The 18959-nt window shown below is 37.4% G+C and overlaps 1 protein-coding gene across 2 annotated transcripts in view; it reads right to left on the bottom strand.

The window, feature by feature from the left end:
* Positions 1 to 391: 391 nt before the first annotated feature.
* Positions 392 to 18959, bottom strand: part of FAM214A (family with sequence similarity 214 member A) — a 95055-nt gene continuing 76487 nt past the window's right edge. For both annotated transcript variants that reach the window (XM_036252875.1, XM_036252868.1), the window contains 4 exons: positions 14463 to 14621; positions 8261 to 8329; positions 5763 to 5962; positions 392 to 1323 (listed from right to left, as the gene is read on the bottom strand). In XM_036252875.1, the coding sequence (XP_036108768.1) occupies positions 1170 to 1323; positions 5763 to 5962; positions 8261 to 8329; positions 14463 to 14621 (582 nt within the window). In that variant the 3' untranslated portion in view covers positions 392 to 1169. The remainder of the gene's footprint in view (positions 1324 to 5762; positions 5963 to 8260; positions 8330 to 14462; positions 14622 to 18959) is intronic.

The following is an 18959-nucleotide window of genomic DNA, read 5'->3' on the forward strand; positions in this document are numbered from 1 at the left end:
AGGTTGCCAAATGCCTTTCATTATGACCCTGAATAAGAAAGTAAATTGGGCCCTGGACGATGTGGCCCAGTCGGTTGGGTGTTGTCCCATACCAGGAGGTTGCTGATTCATGTTGTGCTCTCACATCAATGTGTGTGTGTCTCTCTCTCAAAACAAAAGATTTAAAAAAAAAAAAAAAAAGTAAATTGGGACAAGGCTCAAGACATCTTACCCTCCCCTCTGGTCAGCCGTAAAGCTAGAACAGAAGTTGTCTGATGGCTATTAAAAATGCACTCAATCGCATATATATCTCGTCTAAAAATAAAAGCCAAATACACATTTCTTTGTTGTTGTTTTTTTTCATATATTTACAATATAAATACTAATTTGTTTTCAAAGTACATACTCTTTTAACAATTTGCAAAAGTTATCTAGCACGGGACAGCAATTTAATGTAAAGCCTCTCTAGTAGTGATTACGGAAAAATAGAACTGTTTTGAGGATCTGGGATTCTGGGAGGAATATGACTGGGCACGATAATCCGAACCTGCGAGGGGAATGAGAAGCAGCTGAGTCCACATCGCACTGCCAATACAGAATGCTACAGGTCTACCATGTGAGACAGCAACCTGGAAGGGGTGTTGGAAAAACTAAACTCGGGAGATATAAAAAGTACACATGCTTGCATAGTGCGTTAATCTTAAAGAAGCTCAACATTCCATTCTCATTTTCAGTAACTTAAATGAATAATACTTAAAACACATCACACAAAATTAAAGACTTGTGCATATATTTCAGATTTAAACATTAACGTCAAAAATACATAGTATGATTTTACATAGGATTTGTGCTACATTAGAACACTAGAGACAAACATCACTTGAGTATTAAGGAAAACATTAAATATTAAATAACTGAGAAGTAAAATGTGTAAACACTAATCTAACAGGGGTTTTACTATTGCAACATGTCCCATGAAGTGGTTTCAACAGTACAAAAAGGCTTAGGACATGAGTGTTTCCAGTCTACTTGGAATATGTGGATCTCTTCCAGGAATCCTTTAATAAAAACTGGTCCAGGTTAACAGGAGAGGATCCACTCTCCTGGTTTTAATTTGGTACACTCTGTTCTACACTATTTTTCCTTTCAAACTCGGGTACTGAGCGTATACTTTAAACTGTCACTCGTTATCAACATCTTGGTGAAAACTGAGGGTTTGTTGGCGATTCAGTGTAAGATTTGAGTTCATATGCAGCACCGCTATCAACTTCCATTGACTTTCTAGAGAACAGGAGCCGTACATCTCTATGGAGGTAGATCTTTCCAGATTTAGAACTCTGGAACCTAAACAAACAAAAAGATGCATCATTTAGGGAATGAGTCTTTAAAACAAAACAAAGCAAAACCCCCAAATAATTACAATGTAAAGGTAGGAAGAATTAATCTTGCCACAATATTAATAGTAACTTTTTAACAAGTTATTTCAGGTCTTACATTGCCAAAGCATGTGCTGCCATATAAGTGCCTCTCCCTTACTATTCCCTAAACACTTCATACTCCCCTTTCCCTTGTGCAATGCCAGAGATGCTTCCTTCTGTAAATGTGGCACATACACTCCTACCTCCCATCCCTCACACCACATCACATGCACCTTTCCTTACCTACAGTGTCTAATTTCAGTTCACATCAGCCAATTTATACCACATTTTGGGCTTTGCAGCTCTAGCACCTTCTAGCCACACAGATTGGTCCATTTCACAGAACTTGCCCTTCCACAATTTTGAGTACATTAAATTGATTCCATACTAGAAAAGTTGCCACATAAAATAATCAAATTTTAAGGACAATCACAGGATGAGAAAGAACTGCTACCATCAGTAGTGGCTACCTAAATAAAGCCTAATTATCAGTAATACTCATTTAAAAAGTTAGCAGTGAAATGAAAATGGTTATCAAAACTGTGTATGAAAAAAAAAAACTATATGGAAAGGTTTCTACTCCTGCTAATTAATATTTATAGCATAACACAGGGCATTAGAATCTTTAATCATATAAACTTATCTGGCAGATAGTGAAACACAGCCTTTAGTGCTCATTTCTCTGCTTTTCCCTTTGCATAGCAGAAATGCTCTCTGGGTTTGTGGTTTTTGTTCCTAAATTAGCTGAATAATCTGGTGGTCAGTTGTATATATTAAAGCAGACCCCTCTGACTGTCTCACTCTTTTCTTCTCTGTAAAGGTTTTCATTATCTCAGTCTGAAGGAGAACATGGTGAGCTTTGGGAACTATGCCATGCTTTGCAAAGAGTTGTTTTTTTTTTTAGAGCATTTAAATTATCTAATCATTACATATGGATTATAAAAGCTGGGGAAATTTATTTTTATTTTGGTAAATGTCGGTTACATATGGCTATGGTTGGTAAAACTTCAAGAGAAATGGTATCAAATGGAAGTTTAAAGAGAGTTGAATCTCTTCCTAGATTGGGCTGGGAGCTATTCTTATATGCTGCTATTTAATACCAGTTCTTTATTTAAAAAAAATTTTTTTTCTTTATTGATTTTAGAGAGTGAGGAAGGGAGGGAGAGACAGAAACATCGATGAGAGAGAACATCAATAGGTTGCCTTCTGGCATGCCCCTTACTGGGGATCCGGCCCACAACCTGGGAACATGCCCAGACCGGGAATCGAACCAGAGACCTCTTGGTGCATGGGTCAATAATCAACCACTGAGCCACACTGGCTGGGCCCATTTCTCTTTTTAAAAGTCAACCCTGCCCTGGCCAGTTTGGCTCAGCGGTTAGAGCATCTGCCTGCGGTCTAGAGAGACCCGGGTTCGGTTCCCGCTAAGGGCATGTACCTCGGTTGCAGTTTGTCCCCGGCCCTGGTTGGTTGTGCGGGTGGCGGCCACTCGATGTGTCCCTTTCACATCGATGTTTCCCTCTCTCTCTCTTCCTCTCTCTCCCTCCCACTCTATCTATACAAAAAATGGAAAAATGTCCTCGGTTGAGGATTAAATAAATAAATAAATAAATAAATAAATAAAAGTCAACCCTGGCCGGTTTGGAGCCAGCAGTTAGAGTGTCAGCCTGCGGTCCACAGAGACCCGGGTCCGGTACCCACTAAGGGCATGTACCTCGATTGCAGTTTGTCCCTGGCCCTGGTTGGGTCATGCAGGAGGCAGCGACTCGATGTGTCCCTTTCATGTCGATGTGTCTTTCTCTTTCTCTCTCTTTCTCTCCCCTCTTCCCTCCCTCCCACTCTATCTGAACAAAAGGTAGAGAAATATCCTCGAATGAGGATAAAAAAATAAAAAAATAAAAAATAAAAGTCTTCCAAGCCCTGGCCGGTTTTGCTCAGTGGTTAGAGTGTTGGCCCTCAGACAAATGAGTTGCAAGTTTAATTCCAGTCAAGGGCATGTACCTCGGTTGCAGTTCATCCACCGACCTTGGTCGGGGTGGTGCTGGAGGCAACCAGTCGATATGTCTCTTGCATTGATGTTTCTCTCTCTCTCTCCCCCTCCCTCCTTCCCACTCTATCTGAAGATAAATAGAAAAATATCCTCAGGTGAGAATTTAAAAAAAAGTAAGTCTTCAAATCTGTTTTGGTATATTTTTCATTCCCAAAGTTTGTACATTTCCCATGAGGCTCATGTCAGGTGGTGCCCAGTTGGGTTTCACATACATTGTGCTGGTCAACATATCCTTAGTTTTGAAACACCAAGCAGAAGACTCCATGATAAGAGTACCAATTAAATCAGTGCTATGGGGGATGGGAGGGGAAGTTACCAATTAACTTAATAGACTTAATTAAGTGTATAGCTGACTCCTTATTCACTCTAGATCACAAGGCAAATCTACTGAAAGATAGTGGGTGGTCACCATCAGTAACAGATTTTAAAGAAGTCCTCTGCCTGGGCCCGGAATGAAAGATGCCTCCTCCTGATGAATAGGGCTTTTGGAATAAGAAGTTAAATTAAGATGAATTACTGTCACTGATATAATTGAGGACTTGGTACGAATGGCATCAGAAAAATATTAGGAATAGAGTTACAGGCAAAACACTATTGAGCTCTCTCTTAACCAACAGACTTGCTCATTAATCCTGAGAGCTAAACTAGGATTTCCGGTCTGAAAACCTTCCTCTAGGATGCTGGTGACATGGACCTCAAGGGTAAACAAGTGCTTTCTCACAACCTACAGCTGTGAGCTGGGTAGTAAAAGCTACAGAAAATATTTTGAATGGAATCACTAAAACATAAGCTCTATGAGAGCAGAGATTTTGTCACAGCTGTTTCCTAGTGCCTAGAAGCATACCTAACACATATTTATGGAAAGAATGAATGAAGATTAAGACTCCCCCTGTCTAATTCAGCAGCCACTAGCCACTTGTAGCTACTGAGCACTTGAAATATGGCTAGTTCATTTATTTATTTATTCTTAAACAATATTTTTTTCCTTTATTGATTTTAGAGACAGAGGAAGTGAAAGGGAGAGACAGAAACATCGATGAGAAAGACCATCGATTGGCCACCTCCTGCATGCCCCTGACTGGGGATTGGGCCCACAACCTGGGCATGTGCCCTGACTGGGAATTGAACTGGCAAGCTCTTGGTGCATGGGTTGATGCTCAACTACTGAGCCACACAGGCTGGACTAAATATGGCAAGTTAAAATTGAATTGTGTGCTATCGTAAAATACATCCTTGATTTTAAATATTCAGTATAAATAACAAAGAATATAAATATCTTGTTCCTATTTATATTTATAATAATAAATATATTTATAATAATAAACAATATAAAATCTCATAAGATTTATGTTGATTACATATTCAAATTATAACATTTGTATATATTAGGTTAAATAAAATATATTAATTTTTCCTTTTTCTTAATACTTTTAAATGTAGCTACTAGAAAACACAGAGCTATATATATGGCTCATATTATAATTGTACTGAACAGCATTGGTTTAGAAAAAGTGTCTCACTGCCCCAGATTTGTCAGCATTTGTTTTGATATAAAATATTTTGCAGCCCTGGCTGGTATGCCTCAGCGGTTAGAGCATCGGCCTGTAGACCAGAGAGACCTGGGTTCGGTTCCCGCTAAGAGCATGAACCTCAGTTGCAGTTTGTCCCTGGCCCCGGTTGGGGTCGTGTGGGTGGCAACCACTCGATGTGTCTCTCCCATATCGATGTTTCTCTCTCTCTCTTCCTCCCTCTCTCCCTGCTGCTCTCTCTCAAGATAAATGCAAAAATGTCCTCAGGCGAGGATAAAAATATATATGTATACTTTGCATTACACCGGTATAAGTGAAAAACTCCCCTAATTCAAGAAGTAATAATGACTGCAGGAAGATATTCCATGTGTTGTCTTGGCACATCATCACAGTTTCCAAGTTAAGCAAATTCCAAGGGGCTATGGTCTAGTGAGAGTAACAGTTTTTATTTTATTTTATTATTTTTTTAATCCTCACCTGAGGACATTTTTCCATTTTTTGTTTAGATAGAGTGGGAGGGAGAGAGAGGAAGAGAGAGAGAGAGAAACATCGATGTGAAAGGGACACATCGAGTAGCTGCCACCCACATGACCCAACCAGGGCCGGGGACAAACTGCAACCGAGGTACGTGCCCTTAGCGGGAACCAAACCCGGGTCTCTCTGGACTGTAAGCTGACGCTCTAACCGCTGAGCCAAACCGGCCAGGGCTGAGAGTGACAGTTTTTAAAAATAAACTAAAAATTTTAGAGTTGTTGTTCTAAAATTTAATCTCATTCCAAACATTACCTCAGATGTATGAGGTAGCGTAGTAACCTTTCTTCTGTATGTCGGATGTTCTCTTTATTAACACTTCTCTTCATTTCTTGTTTAACCGGTACAGAAAAAGTTCTTTGTCGTAGGAATGTCTGATGATTGGCTGGCATATCTCGTAAGTCATATATCACAACAAACATCTTCACCACAGTCTTATTAGGATTAAATAAGGTCTGAAGAAACAATATAGAAATTCTTTGTTAAAAACGATGATTTGTTGATTTGACTCAAAATGGTTGTGCCAATAATAAAATAGATTTTGGAATAATAAATTAATCCCAGTGGACAAAATTCAGTTTTGGGGACTAAAGTTAATAAAATTAAAGAAGTTTATGAGGTGATATTTCATATTTTTAAAAAATTGTTTAATTTATATACTTTTATTTAATAATATAAAATCCTAAAAAAAATCAAAATCTTTAGCCACACATTTATTTCATATTAATAATAGACAATACATAACTTTTACTCCCACACATTTATTTCATATTAATAATAGACAATACATAACTTTTACTCCTTGTTCATATTTTAAGATATCATTCCACTAGACTAAAACAAAATATACCCCACTAGATTAAAACATTCATTTATTTCAAGCATTAGCTTTATTTATTAAAGTATATCAACTGCAAATTTCTCAAAATAGAATTTAAATTTTCCTCACATTTTAATAGTAAGTAGAATTTTTTTAAAAATTAAAAGCTTAGTAAAACTAGACTTTTTAGTGTTTTAGGTACATATGGTTATTATAAAATTTAAAATATGTTCTCAAAAAAGAGACTTTTTCTTATTTGAAATGCTTCTAAGTTTAGAAAATGAAGTTCATTATTATTAGTTACAAAGTAGGCTAAATAAAACTTCATGTTCTCTTAGTTGGATTCATTTCAAAAACTGCAGTAATACTTTTAAAAATCATCATCAATATTATAAATAGACTAAAATATGTTGGTGAAGGCTGAATTATATTCAACTGATACTTGGCTATGAATAATCAAAGGAGTATTGTTTTTTTAAATACTGATTTATAAACAAAATCCCAAGCTGCTGATCTGACTTTAACCAAATTACCAACACATCAATAGGTAACTTGGTGCCCATGCTTTCTGAAGCTCATCCGTGGCACTGGACATCACTCACTGAATCAAAATGAGAAATATATCAATATTATGATCCAATTTCTTTAAATCTGGTGAGTCTTAAGATTAAGACTAATACATTCAACAAACCACACAACTAGCAAGCCAGGAGTTCAAACCATGCGTATACGTAATTAAATTATATAAGACAATAAAGGCATACCTAATTTTCATATTTAAGATTAACTATTAAAGTTGGCAGCCCTCAAACAAGAGGTGAATGTGCTGCCTTTGTGTTTATGCCTCATTATAATGACAACCAATAGCTATACAGCCAGAGGCAAGAGAATAGCTTATCCTTCTTTTAGTTCAAGATTTCCATTCAACATAACATTAGTTTAATATGCAGTGATTCTTCCTCAATAAAACGTATATATGTATATATTGCAATATACACACACACTTATATATTGCATAGCACTATTTCATTCTTGTGTGATATGCACTAAACAAATGTATAGACTCCTTTGCTGTACCAGAACAAAGGTGATAAGCAAAAGAGGTCTGGTGAGCACTAACCACACCAAAGCCAAAGGTCATACAAAGTTTTGCTGAATTATACCATATCCTAAGTGTGAGGAACTCACTAGATTCTTTCTTTTTTTTTAATTTCAGCTTTATTGAGGTATAATTGACAAATATCAGAGAGATTCTTTTTAGTCTGCAAGGGCCAACTCTGTAATAGACTTCTGGGCTTTCAGGATTATCCTGGGTCTGACTTGGAGATGAACTCAGAGGCACAATGGCCTTGATATCAAATCACTCTTGTGAGAACCTTAGACCAAGGATGATGAAGAATTGCTTTGGGCCAGAAGTTTTCCTGAACCCAAACTAGATCAACACAGAAAGGAAACATGCTTTCTCTGCCCTGACATCTGTCAGACTACATTTTGTGTAACCATCTCATGAGATCAATGTAGAAATTATTACCCTAGGAATATATAATTTTGTTTCCTAAGTTTTCGTGCCAAAGCAATGCTAATATTTGGGGTCTGCTTTTGAATAGGTTGATCTCAATCTGGCTTACTATATTAAATAGAAGGCACTAATAACGCTAGGTTCTGATTATATTGAAAATAGCTCTACTTAAGTTGTGTAAACTGTCATATACTGTTTTTCTAATGCGTTCACCTTGATTAGCTTATTAATGCTTTCCTTTTATGGAGGTCCCCAAATGGTCATTCCTGGGGCAGAGCAGGGAAACTCCAAACAAAGCTGCAGCCCCACTGTTACTTACCAAAGTTGTTGCAGCAGCAGTAGCAGGAGAAAGGGTTAAGTTCTATATGTGTGTGAGAGAATGATTATTGCAATTGTAGGCTATAAAACACATACCACTTGTATTGTTCCTGAAGGAGGTACTCGATAACCCCTTTTACCAAGGGACTCTAAAGTAATCACACCCTTGAAATAAAAGAAGACAAATTGAGTACAAACTGATGCATATGTATATAGAAGACTAAAATAATAATAATAAATCAGATAATTACTAAAATTTCAGAATTCTATTTGTATGAAAAAACATTCACACTGCATTAATAGAGATATATTATATAGTATGAAATAGTGAGTCCCACTTGTAAATTGTTGTATGAAAACAATTTACTATTCTTCCTGGAGATGTTGCAATAAATAATATATAATATCAAGTATGCAATAAATGACAAATATATCAAATAAACAATAATTATATAACACCATACTGCTTGAAATTTCTATTAAGATATAAGATATGAAAGAAGTTCTTTAACTAAAATGGATAAAGGGAGGTGACAGGATTATTCCCTTGTATCATGTGGGAGGAGGGAAATGAAGCAAAACAGTTCACTGATCTTTGGACATATAAAATGTCAGGAATATGGAAGGATCTAAGTCTTGGTCAAAAATGCAGTCAATTCTTTAGTCATATGTATTAGAGACAGACCATCATTATCTTTATCACCTGTGAACTTGTTAGAAATGCAGAATTACGGGCTTCTCCCCAGACCTACCAAATCAAAAATGCATTTTAACCAGACTTCCCAGATGATATCATACACACATTAACTTTGAGAAGCACTGCTATGCTATATAATGTTTCCTGAGAAGGATGTTCTGATCATTGCAGCAGTACCCAAAGAGGAAAGAAGCACAAATCGAAACAAAGAAAAGCTTTGATTGAATATGTGGAGATTTCTAGATAACCAGGATAACCAAATAATGACAGGACAGGCAGGAATTGTAATACTTGATTCTCAGATAGCTTTAAGAAAAGAATGTTGATTTGCCCGGCTGGTGTGGCTCAGTGGTTGAGCATCGACCCATGCACCAAGAAGTTGCCAGTTCGATTCCCGGTCAGGACACATGCCCAGGTTGTGGGCCCGATCCCCAGTCAGGGGCATGCAGGAGGCGGACAATCGATGTTGTCTCTCATCAATGTTTCTATCTCTCTCTCTCTCCCTTCCTCTTTATCTAAAACCAATAAAAGAAAATAAAAATAAAAGCAGAATGCTGATTCATTTGTTTTAACTGGGCTTTCGAGTAGTTAAGTAGAATAATTGCACACTCTACATTTCATATACCACTGTTTTATGTCATGCATGCCAAAACACGTCAACTTCATGTAAAAGTAAATATAAAACAAGACTGTCCCATCAGGCAACATCCATGTGTTTGAAACACAGGCCAGGGCAGGGATAGGAGGTAAAAGGGAGTGGCCAAAGGTAAAAGGAAAAAACAGACTCAGATTTGGAAATACCACAATTCCAAGTGAACAGCACTTGACATCAGACTGTTAAATTAACATGTTAATATTGGGAAATGTTCATGAAACCAGGCACTGAGAAGAAACGTGGTTCTTGACAAATATGATTTATCACATGGCCATTTAAAACATGGAAACAATGTATCAACAAACTATATACTTAACCAAAATAGCAATGAGCTTTAAACATTTTCTCTCTTACAAACTGCTCTGTATGAAAAATGTAATGGCATATACTGCCCTTCTTCTTCCTAGTTCCAAGAAAAAAAAAGTAAAATAGATATAAATAATAGCTACCTTTATAATTACATTGCTATAGGCAATATATTACTGTTCCTCCTTGTCACCCTCCCCTAAATAAATAAAGGCAGACCCTGGCTAATGTGGCTCAGTTGGCTGGGCATCCTCCAGTGCACTGAAAGGATGCTGATTCAATTCCCAGTCATGGCACATGCCCGGGTTGCAGCTGAATCCCCCACCGGGGGAATGCGGGAGGCAGCCAATTGATGTTTCTCTCTCTGCCCCCCGCTTCCTCTCTCTAAGTTCAAAAAAAATATTTAAATAAATAAATACATCAATAAATGTGGTGACTAAAAAACTATCAAGCCTATATTTATTTCCTCTAATGTATACAGTTCTAATAGTTTTCAGAACATGATACTAGTAACTAAATGAATTTATAAAGAAAGAATATAATTTGTTTAGAGTACATTTATCAAAGCTGGGTACAGTGAAACAAGGAAGGGCTTAGGATAGAAGAAGCAACAAAGGTTTAGGGGGTTAGCCTGGGATGAGCTGCTACTGACCACTGCTACCCTGGTGCAAGTCTTGTGGTGACCCTTAGGGTTTAGGAGATGCACGCCTGAGAGGGAAGAAGGGAAAGGTGTGGGGGTGCTCCCGGGAGGGGGAGTGAGCCAAGAATATAGATTTAAAAACAAAACTTTCAAGTTTAAAGCAACACTTTACAATTTCTAAGCAACGTAAGACCAGTACGGCACTGGCAAATTAGGAATTAGAAAGGAATTGAGAAAGTATTTGAAATTCTATGATTATTATTATTAAAGTTCTTCTTATTATAATTGGTCAGCACATCAATATTTCTATGTAGAAAAGGTTACTGTATTTCTGGCATTTTAGGATGGAATAGAAAGGTTAAGATAAATAAATTGAGTCAAATCTTATACAAAAACTTATTCTTAAATGATTGTGGAATAGAGAATATACAAAGCTAAGTAAATCAAGAATAAGTTTATCTTTTTCTTTTTCTTTTTTTAATCCTCACCCGAGGACATTTTTCCATTTTTTGTTCAGATAGAGTGGGAGGGAGGGAGGGAGGAAGAGAGAGAGAGAGAGAGAGAGAGAGAGAGAGAGAGAGAGAGAGAGAGAGAGAGAGAGAAACAGCAATATGAAAGGGACACATCGAGTGGCTGCCACCCACACAGCCCAACCAGGGCTGGGGACAAACTGCAACCAAGGTACATGCCCTTAGCAGGAACCAAACCGGAGTTGCTCTGGACCGCAGGCCAATGCTCTAACTGCTGAGCCAAACCGGCCAGGGCAGAGTAAGTTTATCTTAATTTGGTTACTTACAAATAGAAGAAAATAATATATGCCCCCGTTAATATGATGATAATACAAGTTATACCATGAAATTGCTATTGGCACACCTGCTTTAGACCTTTCTGCTTGATCCCACCATGTAATAGTTTCTAAACTGTGAAAAGTTGTCATATTATACAATACTCGAAGAACATTTTTACCTCTGACACCCAAGTGGAGAGAGATATTACAAAGCTTTGAGTTAATCTCTAAGGAATTATTTAATGAAAAGTCCTATAACCACTTCTATACCACAAAGACAAAGTTTTCTGTGCTAAAATTTTACCTTTGTGAGTCATTTGTGTAGTTTGTAATGCAAGGTCCCAAGGTTATTTTCAGAGTAATAAATAGGAGTTTAGTGTCTTAGCTCTGCTGGTCGGTAATATGTATTATCTTATCAAAACATGATCAATATTTTGAAAGCAGACAGAATTCCCAATATATAAATAAAATTCCCTGAAGAACAAGATTAATTTTATTAATTACAGTAGGAAAGATCTGTGGACTAAGATTTGAACTGCATCATTTGCAAAGGGAACCCATTTCTTATGAGTAAACTGACTTAGGAAAAATTATACAGTGGAAAGTTTATTGAAAATATTATCAGAAAAAAGTAAATCAGAAATTCTTTAAGAATAGACTAACTCAATAACCTGATTCAAATTCTTTCCAGTATCTATTCAAAATCTGTAACCATTTGAGTGTGTTTACTGAAGACAGAGTGACAAAAGCCTTTATCTCTTAATCCTTCCTTTATTAAAAAATTAAAAACATTTTTTTTTCTTTATTGATTTTTAGAGAAAGATGAAGGGAGAGGGAGAGAGAGATAGAAACATCAATAAGTGAGAACATTGATTGGTTGCCTCCTGCATGTCCCCCACTGGGGATCGGGCTCACAACCTGGGCATGCGCACCGACCAGGAATCGAACTGGTGACCTCTTGGTGCATGGGTCGATACTCAACCACTGAACCACACTGGCCAGGCTTAATCCTTCCTTTTTTAGATGTCAACCAAGGTCAAGGATTAATGCTGTTTTGCTTTTTTAAAGCATAGTTCAAATGACCTCTTGCTCATGAATTTCACTCAAAGATATTTATTTGAGCTGATTTTCAGCCAATTCACACTTTTATCTTATTTCTCAGCCATCCTAATGGTTATCAGGACTCTGTACCCTAATGACAGATTACAGTATTTTAGACCTTATCTTTCAATTCTCTATCACTGTGTGTCAGTAGAATACATGAAACTGATGAGACTTCGTGATGTCCTGGTAAAGCAAAACAGACATCTTCACAGTCTTATTCTAATATTGTAAGCATTCCAGTAGGACATACTTTATCCTGATATTGAACTTATCTCAGTGGTACTTTCCATTATATTAATTATCTAAAATTAGCAGTTATTTTTTAAAAATTAAACCAGATAAGTGGATACCTCTTCCTATGGTAAATGACTAACAGGTGGCTTATATGATAAAAGAGCAGGTTTGTACAGGAGTGGGCCTCACTTTTTGTAATAATCAATGCTATGTATCATTATCATTATGATTATGATCCACAAGAGCAAATATTATTGGGAAAAGGAAACTTTAAATAAATGAGCAGACACCAGTAAGAAATGCTGATCAGGATCTTGACTAAAAATTTCACCCTTGGGATGAAGTAAGGCTTCCTTGAGCAACCTGGGCCAATAATAAGTAGGCTATATTTAGGTCCCTAAAAAACTTCCTTCCTCTGTTGTTTCTCTCTTATGTAGAATTCCCTTTTCACAACTTTTATTAATAAAAGACACTTATTAAGGTCCTTGAAAGTCTAAAAGATGGGGGAGAGGAGGCACCTGGGCCAGGTGTTAGACAGGACATTCAAGTAGCAAGACCAGAGCTGTCTATTTCTTTTTTTTTTTATCCTCACCCGAGGACATTTTTCCATTTTTGTTCAGATAGAGTGGGAGGGAGAGAGAGGAAGAGAGAGAAACATCGACGTGAAAGGGACACATTGAGTGGCTGCCACCCGCATGACCAACCAGGGCCGGGGACAAACTGCAACTGAGGTACGTGCCCTTAGCGGGAACCGAACCCGGGTCTCTCTGGGTCGCAGGCCGACGCTCCAACCGCTGAGCCAAACCGGCCAGGGCCAGAGCTGTCTATTTCTATGCCTATGGCAATATATATTTTTCTCAAAGTGTGACCAAACATGAAAACCCAGCTCTGACTCCAGAACTGATATGTCACTGTAAACTTTTATAGACTTGCACTGCAGGCCACATTCTCCCTCTTTGTGTTTTGGGAAAGGGCTGAAACTAATCATACTCCAGGACTCGGTATCATTTTTGCAGTAGAAGGCTTATTTTATGCTAATTCATTAGAATAAAAAATGGGAAATACCTCCCTGGCCAGTTTGGCCCAGCCATTAGCGTGTCAGTCAAGAGCACGTACATAGGCTGCAGGTTTGAACCCTGTTTGAGGTAGTACAGGAGGCAACCAATCAATGTTTTCTCTCTCTCCCTCCCTTCCACTCTATCTAAAAATTCATGGAAAATTATCCCCAAGTGAGAATTAACCAAAAAATAAATAAAAAGGGAAAGATGAAATAATTGGACTATAAGGCTAAAAACTTCTCTAATTCCCCTTAACTATGTTAGTCTCCAGTAAAACATTAGCATGCAGTCAGAAATAACTAATATTCTCAAGGACCCTAGGATTACAATAAAATGGTCCAAAGACAAACTAAACAGGAGAAAGTGGGTAAAAGGGCCTCACCGAAACCTTAGGTTACCAAATCTTTACCTCAATTCTACTGAGATGAAGATCACATGTGAAGGCAACCTTTGTGGGAGCAGAGCACACAGTAAGCACTAGAGAATTTGTGTGAACTCAGCAAGATATGGAATTACAGTGTCAGTAATAACATTTTTATCATTTTTTCAAATTACATAGAAACAAGTAAATTTCCAACACTACTGTCAAATGCAAAAGAGGATATCTATTGTTACAGCCCACTCAGAAATAAGTTGTGAGGTAACATGTCGTTTGGTATATTAATGTGTCTCTATTCAGCCTTTAATCTTCTCTTAGGAACTACTTTGTATTTTCAAGCATTGCACCAAAGCAGTCCTCAATCTCTTTAAACTTAAAGACATTTGTCATTACCTTGGTTGATTTTAGCAGAAAAAAACAATTTTAAAAAATACTTGCCATATACGGAGAGGGAGCATTATCATCTGAGACACTGTAGAATGACACTTCAACCGGCAGAATCAAATGTGTAGGGCAGAAAACACCACTTGCCCCTACCTCCGCAGTAAAACCATCAACAATGCCGAGAGGATCTAAACGATAGTTCAAGACAGATTCCTGGGAGACAAAATCATTTTCAAGATAAAAACTTTAAAAGTTAACACATTCATTTTGTTTTCTAATTAAAGAAATGCATTACTATTCCTTCAGACACTAGAAAAGTGGTTGCTGTCACTGCAGTGCCCTCATTTCTGAGGTTCATCTGACCTAAAATTAACCCTTCCTCCATCCATCTCCTACCATTTTATAAAGCTTGGCCTCCTCTCACTATTCCAACCCATGCTGAACTATCCTGGAGTTTTATCATTAGTTAGACCTAATTGTTTAATGTGCTATTCTTATTTCTGTAAACAACAACAACAAAAACTCTACCAGAGCAGGTATAATATCAGAAATTTTGTTGATCCTCACAGAGCCTATTCATGGTACTAGCTACAGAGAAGCACTTGTAAACTTGTTACTACGTCATATATAAACATTTTTTTTTCTTTATTGATTTTAGAGAGAGAGGAAGAGAAAGGGAGAGAGAGACAGAAACATCGATGAGAGAGAACATTAATTGGCCACCTTTTGTATGCCCGACACTGAGGATCGGGCCTACAACCTGGGCATGTGCCCTGACTAGGGAATCAAACCGGCAACCTCTTTGTGCATGGGTCGACGCTCAACCACTGAGCCACACCTGCTGGTCCTAGGTCATATACAGAACTTCCATCAAAAGAGAAAGCCAAGCACTTATAAATTTAACCGAGAAATAATTGCTCTTTAAAAGAAAAAATTACTGGCGTATGTGACATATATTAAAAAATTTAAATGTACAGAATTACAAACAGTAAAGATCCTTGTCCATCTCTTCCAATCTCACTTGTTGAGATAAAACCATTTTAACAATTTAGAGTTTATCTTTCCAGGTATGAGAAACATTTTAAATCTTGCACAAGCTCTCACATGCATACACCAACACATATATGCACGCATATATGATACTATATGAATAGCATTTTTTGTTCAGTTATTCTTTGAAAAGGAACTCTGCAAGCCTTGTGAGTCTGATAGCCTGTAGTATACTCTAAATCTGAAATAGTGAATCGGTAATTCTAAAGTCTCCTGGTCAAAAAGATAAGATCAAGAGACCCATATCACAACAACCTTCCCTATCTTCTTCCTGCCCTGAAATCAATCCAATCCATAGCCTGGTGATTTGATGTCTCACTCAAATGGCCTCAGCTCTTCTCTGACCACCACTAACTAAGCTCACTCAGGCTCTCACCACCTTTCTTCCAAACAAATGTAACATCTAAGTAGTCTTTCCGTCTCTAATAAATCCCCTGTATCAATGCCAATGTTGTCTTTCTTTTTTGTTCAATGTCTTATATCACTCACCAGGTTAAAAACTTTGTGTTTCTGATATCTACAGGATGAAGTCAAATCTTTATAGCATGGCATGTAAGCCCCCTGTACCTTTCTTGCTTCATCCCTCCCCACCTGCAGAGTCCCATGCTCCAGTTCTGCTTGATGCTTTAAAACATCTCCAGACTCTTTTATTACTTTGGCACATGTACCTTTGTACCTGTAGTTCCCTCTGTCTGGAATCCCTTGCTACTCCCCACACTAATTTACTTGGCAAATTCCTATTCTTCGTTTGTAGCCAAGCTCAACTGACAATTCCTCAGCAAAACTTTCCCCAATCTCTTAGCAGACAGAGTGGGCATATGAAGACTGAGGAAACTTCTATTTCTTGGGTTAAAATTGATTTACATATCCATCTTTTTCAGTAGACTGTAAACTTCCATAAGGCAGGAATTTTATCATTTAGCTTTGTCTTTATAGCACACAGCACAACACATAGTAGATAATAAATGTTTCTCTAAGCCCAGTCGGTGTGGCTCAGTGGTTGAGTGTTGACCCATACACCAAGAGGTCACCGGGTCGATTCCCAGTCAAAGCACCTACCCAGGTTGTGGGCTCGATCCCCAGTGGGGGGCATGCAGGAGGCGGCCTATGGATGTTTCCTCCCATCAATGTTTCTATCTCTCTTTCCCCTGCCCATCCCCCCTCTCTCTAATATCAATAAAAAAACCCAAAAATTAAAAAAATAAAATGAAACTACAGTATGAGCCCTGGCTGGTGTGGTTCACTTGGTTGGAACATCCTCCCATGCACCAAAAGGAGGTGGCAGGTTCGATTCCCAGTCAGGGCACATACCCAGGTTGTGGATTTGATCCTCGTGTGGGAGGCAACCAACTGCTGCTTCTTTCTCTCACTCAAAAAAGAAAACAAAAAACTACAGTACAATAGCATTATACACACACTAGAATGGATAAAATAAAAAGACTGACCTTTGAAATATCTTATGATTTCACTTATATGTGGGATCTAAAGAACAAAATAAATGAACAAAGAACAGAATAATGGCTGCCAGAGGAGAGGGGTCGGAGGACTGAGTGAAAAAGATAAAGGGATTAAGAAGTACAAATTGGTAGTTACAAAATAGTCATGGAGACGTCAAGTTCAACATAAGAAATACAGTTGATAATATTACAAAAACTATGTATGGTGTCAGGTGGGCAATGGAAATATCGGGGGTAACATTTTGTAAAGTATATGATTGTCTAACCACTATGTTGTGTACCTGAAACTAATACAGAATAATATTGAATGTAAACTGTAAATGAAAAATAAAATAAAAGGATATAAGATAATTTCATGGAATCTAAATTTGGAAAATACAGTTTGGCCTTAAGGAAACTCATTTAAACACATCCTTAGATTAAAAAAAAAAGACTGACCATTGCAAACATTGGCAAGGATGTAGAGGAACTAGAACTGTCATACACTGCTGGTGGGAATTAAAAATGGTTTAACTAGTTTGGAAAATAGCTTGGAAGTTTCTTTTCTTTCGTTTTAAAAAAAAAAAAAGTTTTTTTTTAATTAATATTTTATAGAGGAAGGGAGGGAGAGATAGAAACATCAATGTGAGGTATATCAATCGGCCGCCTCCTGCACACCCCCTACTGAGGATCGAAACCAGGGCATGTGCCCTGACTGACCAGGAATCAAACCAGGACCGCTCAGTCCCTGGGACGATGCTCAATCTACTCAGCCACACTGGCCAGGCAGTTTGGTGATTTCTTAAAAGTGAAACATACACCTAACCATACTACCCAGACATTCCATTCCTAGGTAGCTACCCAAGTGAAATAAAAACTTCTGTTCACACAAAAACATGAATATTCATAGCAGCTTTAGTTGTAATACCTTAAAACTGAAAATGACCCAAATGTCTAGAATCAAGTGCATCAATAAACAAACTGTGCTATATCCACATAATAGCTATAAAAAGGAATGAACTTTTGATGCATAGGACAACACGGATAACTTAAAAATAATGGTGAATGAAAGAAACTCCTGACCCCCCACTCCAAGAGAATATACTGAATGACTCTACTTATATAAAATTTTAGAAAATGCAAGCTATTTTATAGTGATAGAAATTACTGGGGTTCCCTCATGCAGGAAAAAAATAACCCATTTCTAATGGTTGTCAGTATTGTGCTGGACTGAACTGATGAAGAAGAGATTCACAAGACAGATGAGGAATGTATGAAGAAAGGTTTTTGGAGTAGAAACCTTTAATTCAAAAAAAATAACTGGGAGAGGCGAGAGGCTATTGAGTTGTATAAGTTTGTTGTATATTTTGGATATTAACCCCTTATCAGATAGTAAATTCTAAATGGTAGCAAGAAAAAATAACTAGTCTAAGAAATCAGATAGACAGCCTTCTATTTGGGCGTTACTCTGTCAATGTGTTTCTAGACTACACCTAAACCCCCCAAATAATGTCAAAACATCCGGATTTCCCTCCACAACTTTGCAGGGTAAGGTTTTGCCCTGTTTCATGAAATAAGACCTGTGTGTCAGTTTATTTATTCAAGTCTATCTTCTCCCCTTTTTAAAACTGCTAACAGAAAGTTAAATTCACTGCATGAAATAAATATCCTCAGGGATTTATTGGGGAGAGCGTCTACTTCATTATAAATTAAAGAGGACCTATGAGTTGGACAGTCGCAGAACTTCTCTGTGATTTTCTACTGAAACCACATGAAAATTTATGCATATCTGCACAGAATCGTGTAAAAAGAACACTGTACTGATCTTTTAACCATTCTCCCTTTCCTAAAATTTCCACATATCAAAGCTCTCTTTTCCCCTCATAAATGTTCTTGAATATACTAATCAAAGGTTTCAGAGGACCTGACCCTTATAATAGCCTTATGTAATTTTATTTATTTATTTAAATTTTTTGTTGTAGTTTATCCAAACCTGAGGGTATTTTTCCATTGATTTTTTTTTTTAGAGTGCGAGAGAGGAAGGGAGGGAAGGAGGGAAATAAAT

Source organism: Molossus molossus, unplaced genomic scaffold, assembly GCF_014108415.1.
Source record: "Molossus molossus isolate mMolMol1 unplaced genomic scaffold, mMolMol1.p scaffold_m16_p_1, whole genome shotgun sequence".
Taxonomy (NCBI): Eukaryota; Metazoa; Chordata; class Mammalia; order Chiroptera; family Molossidae; genus Molossus; species Molossus molossus.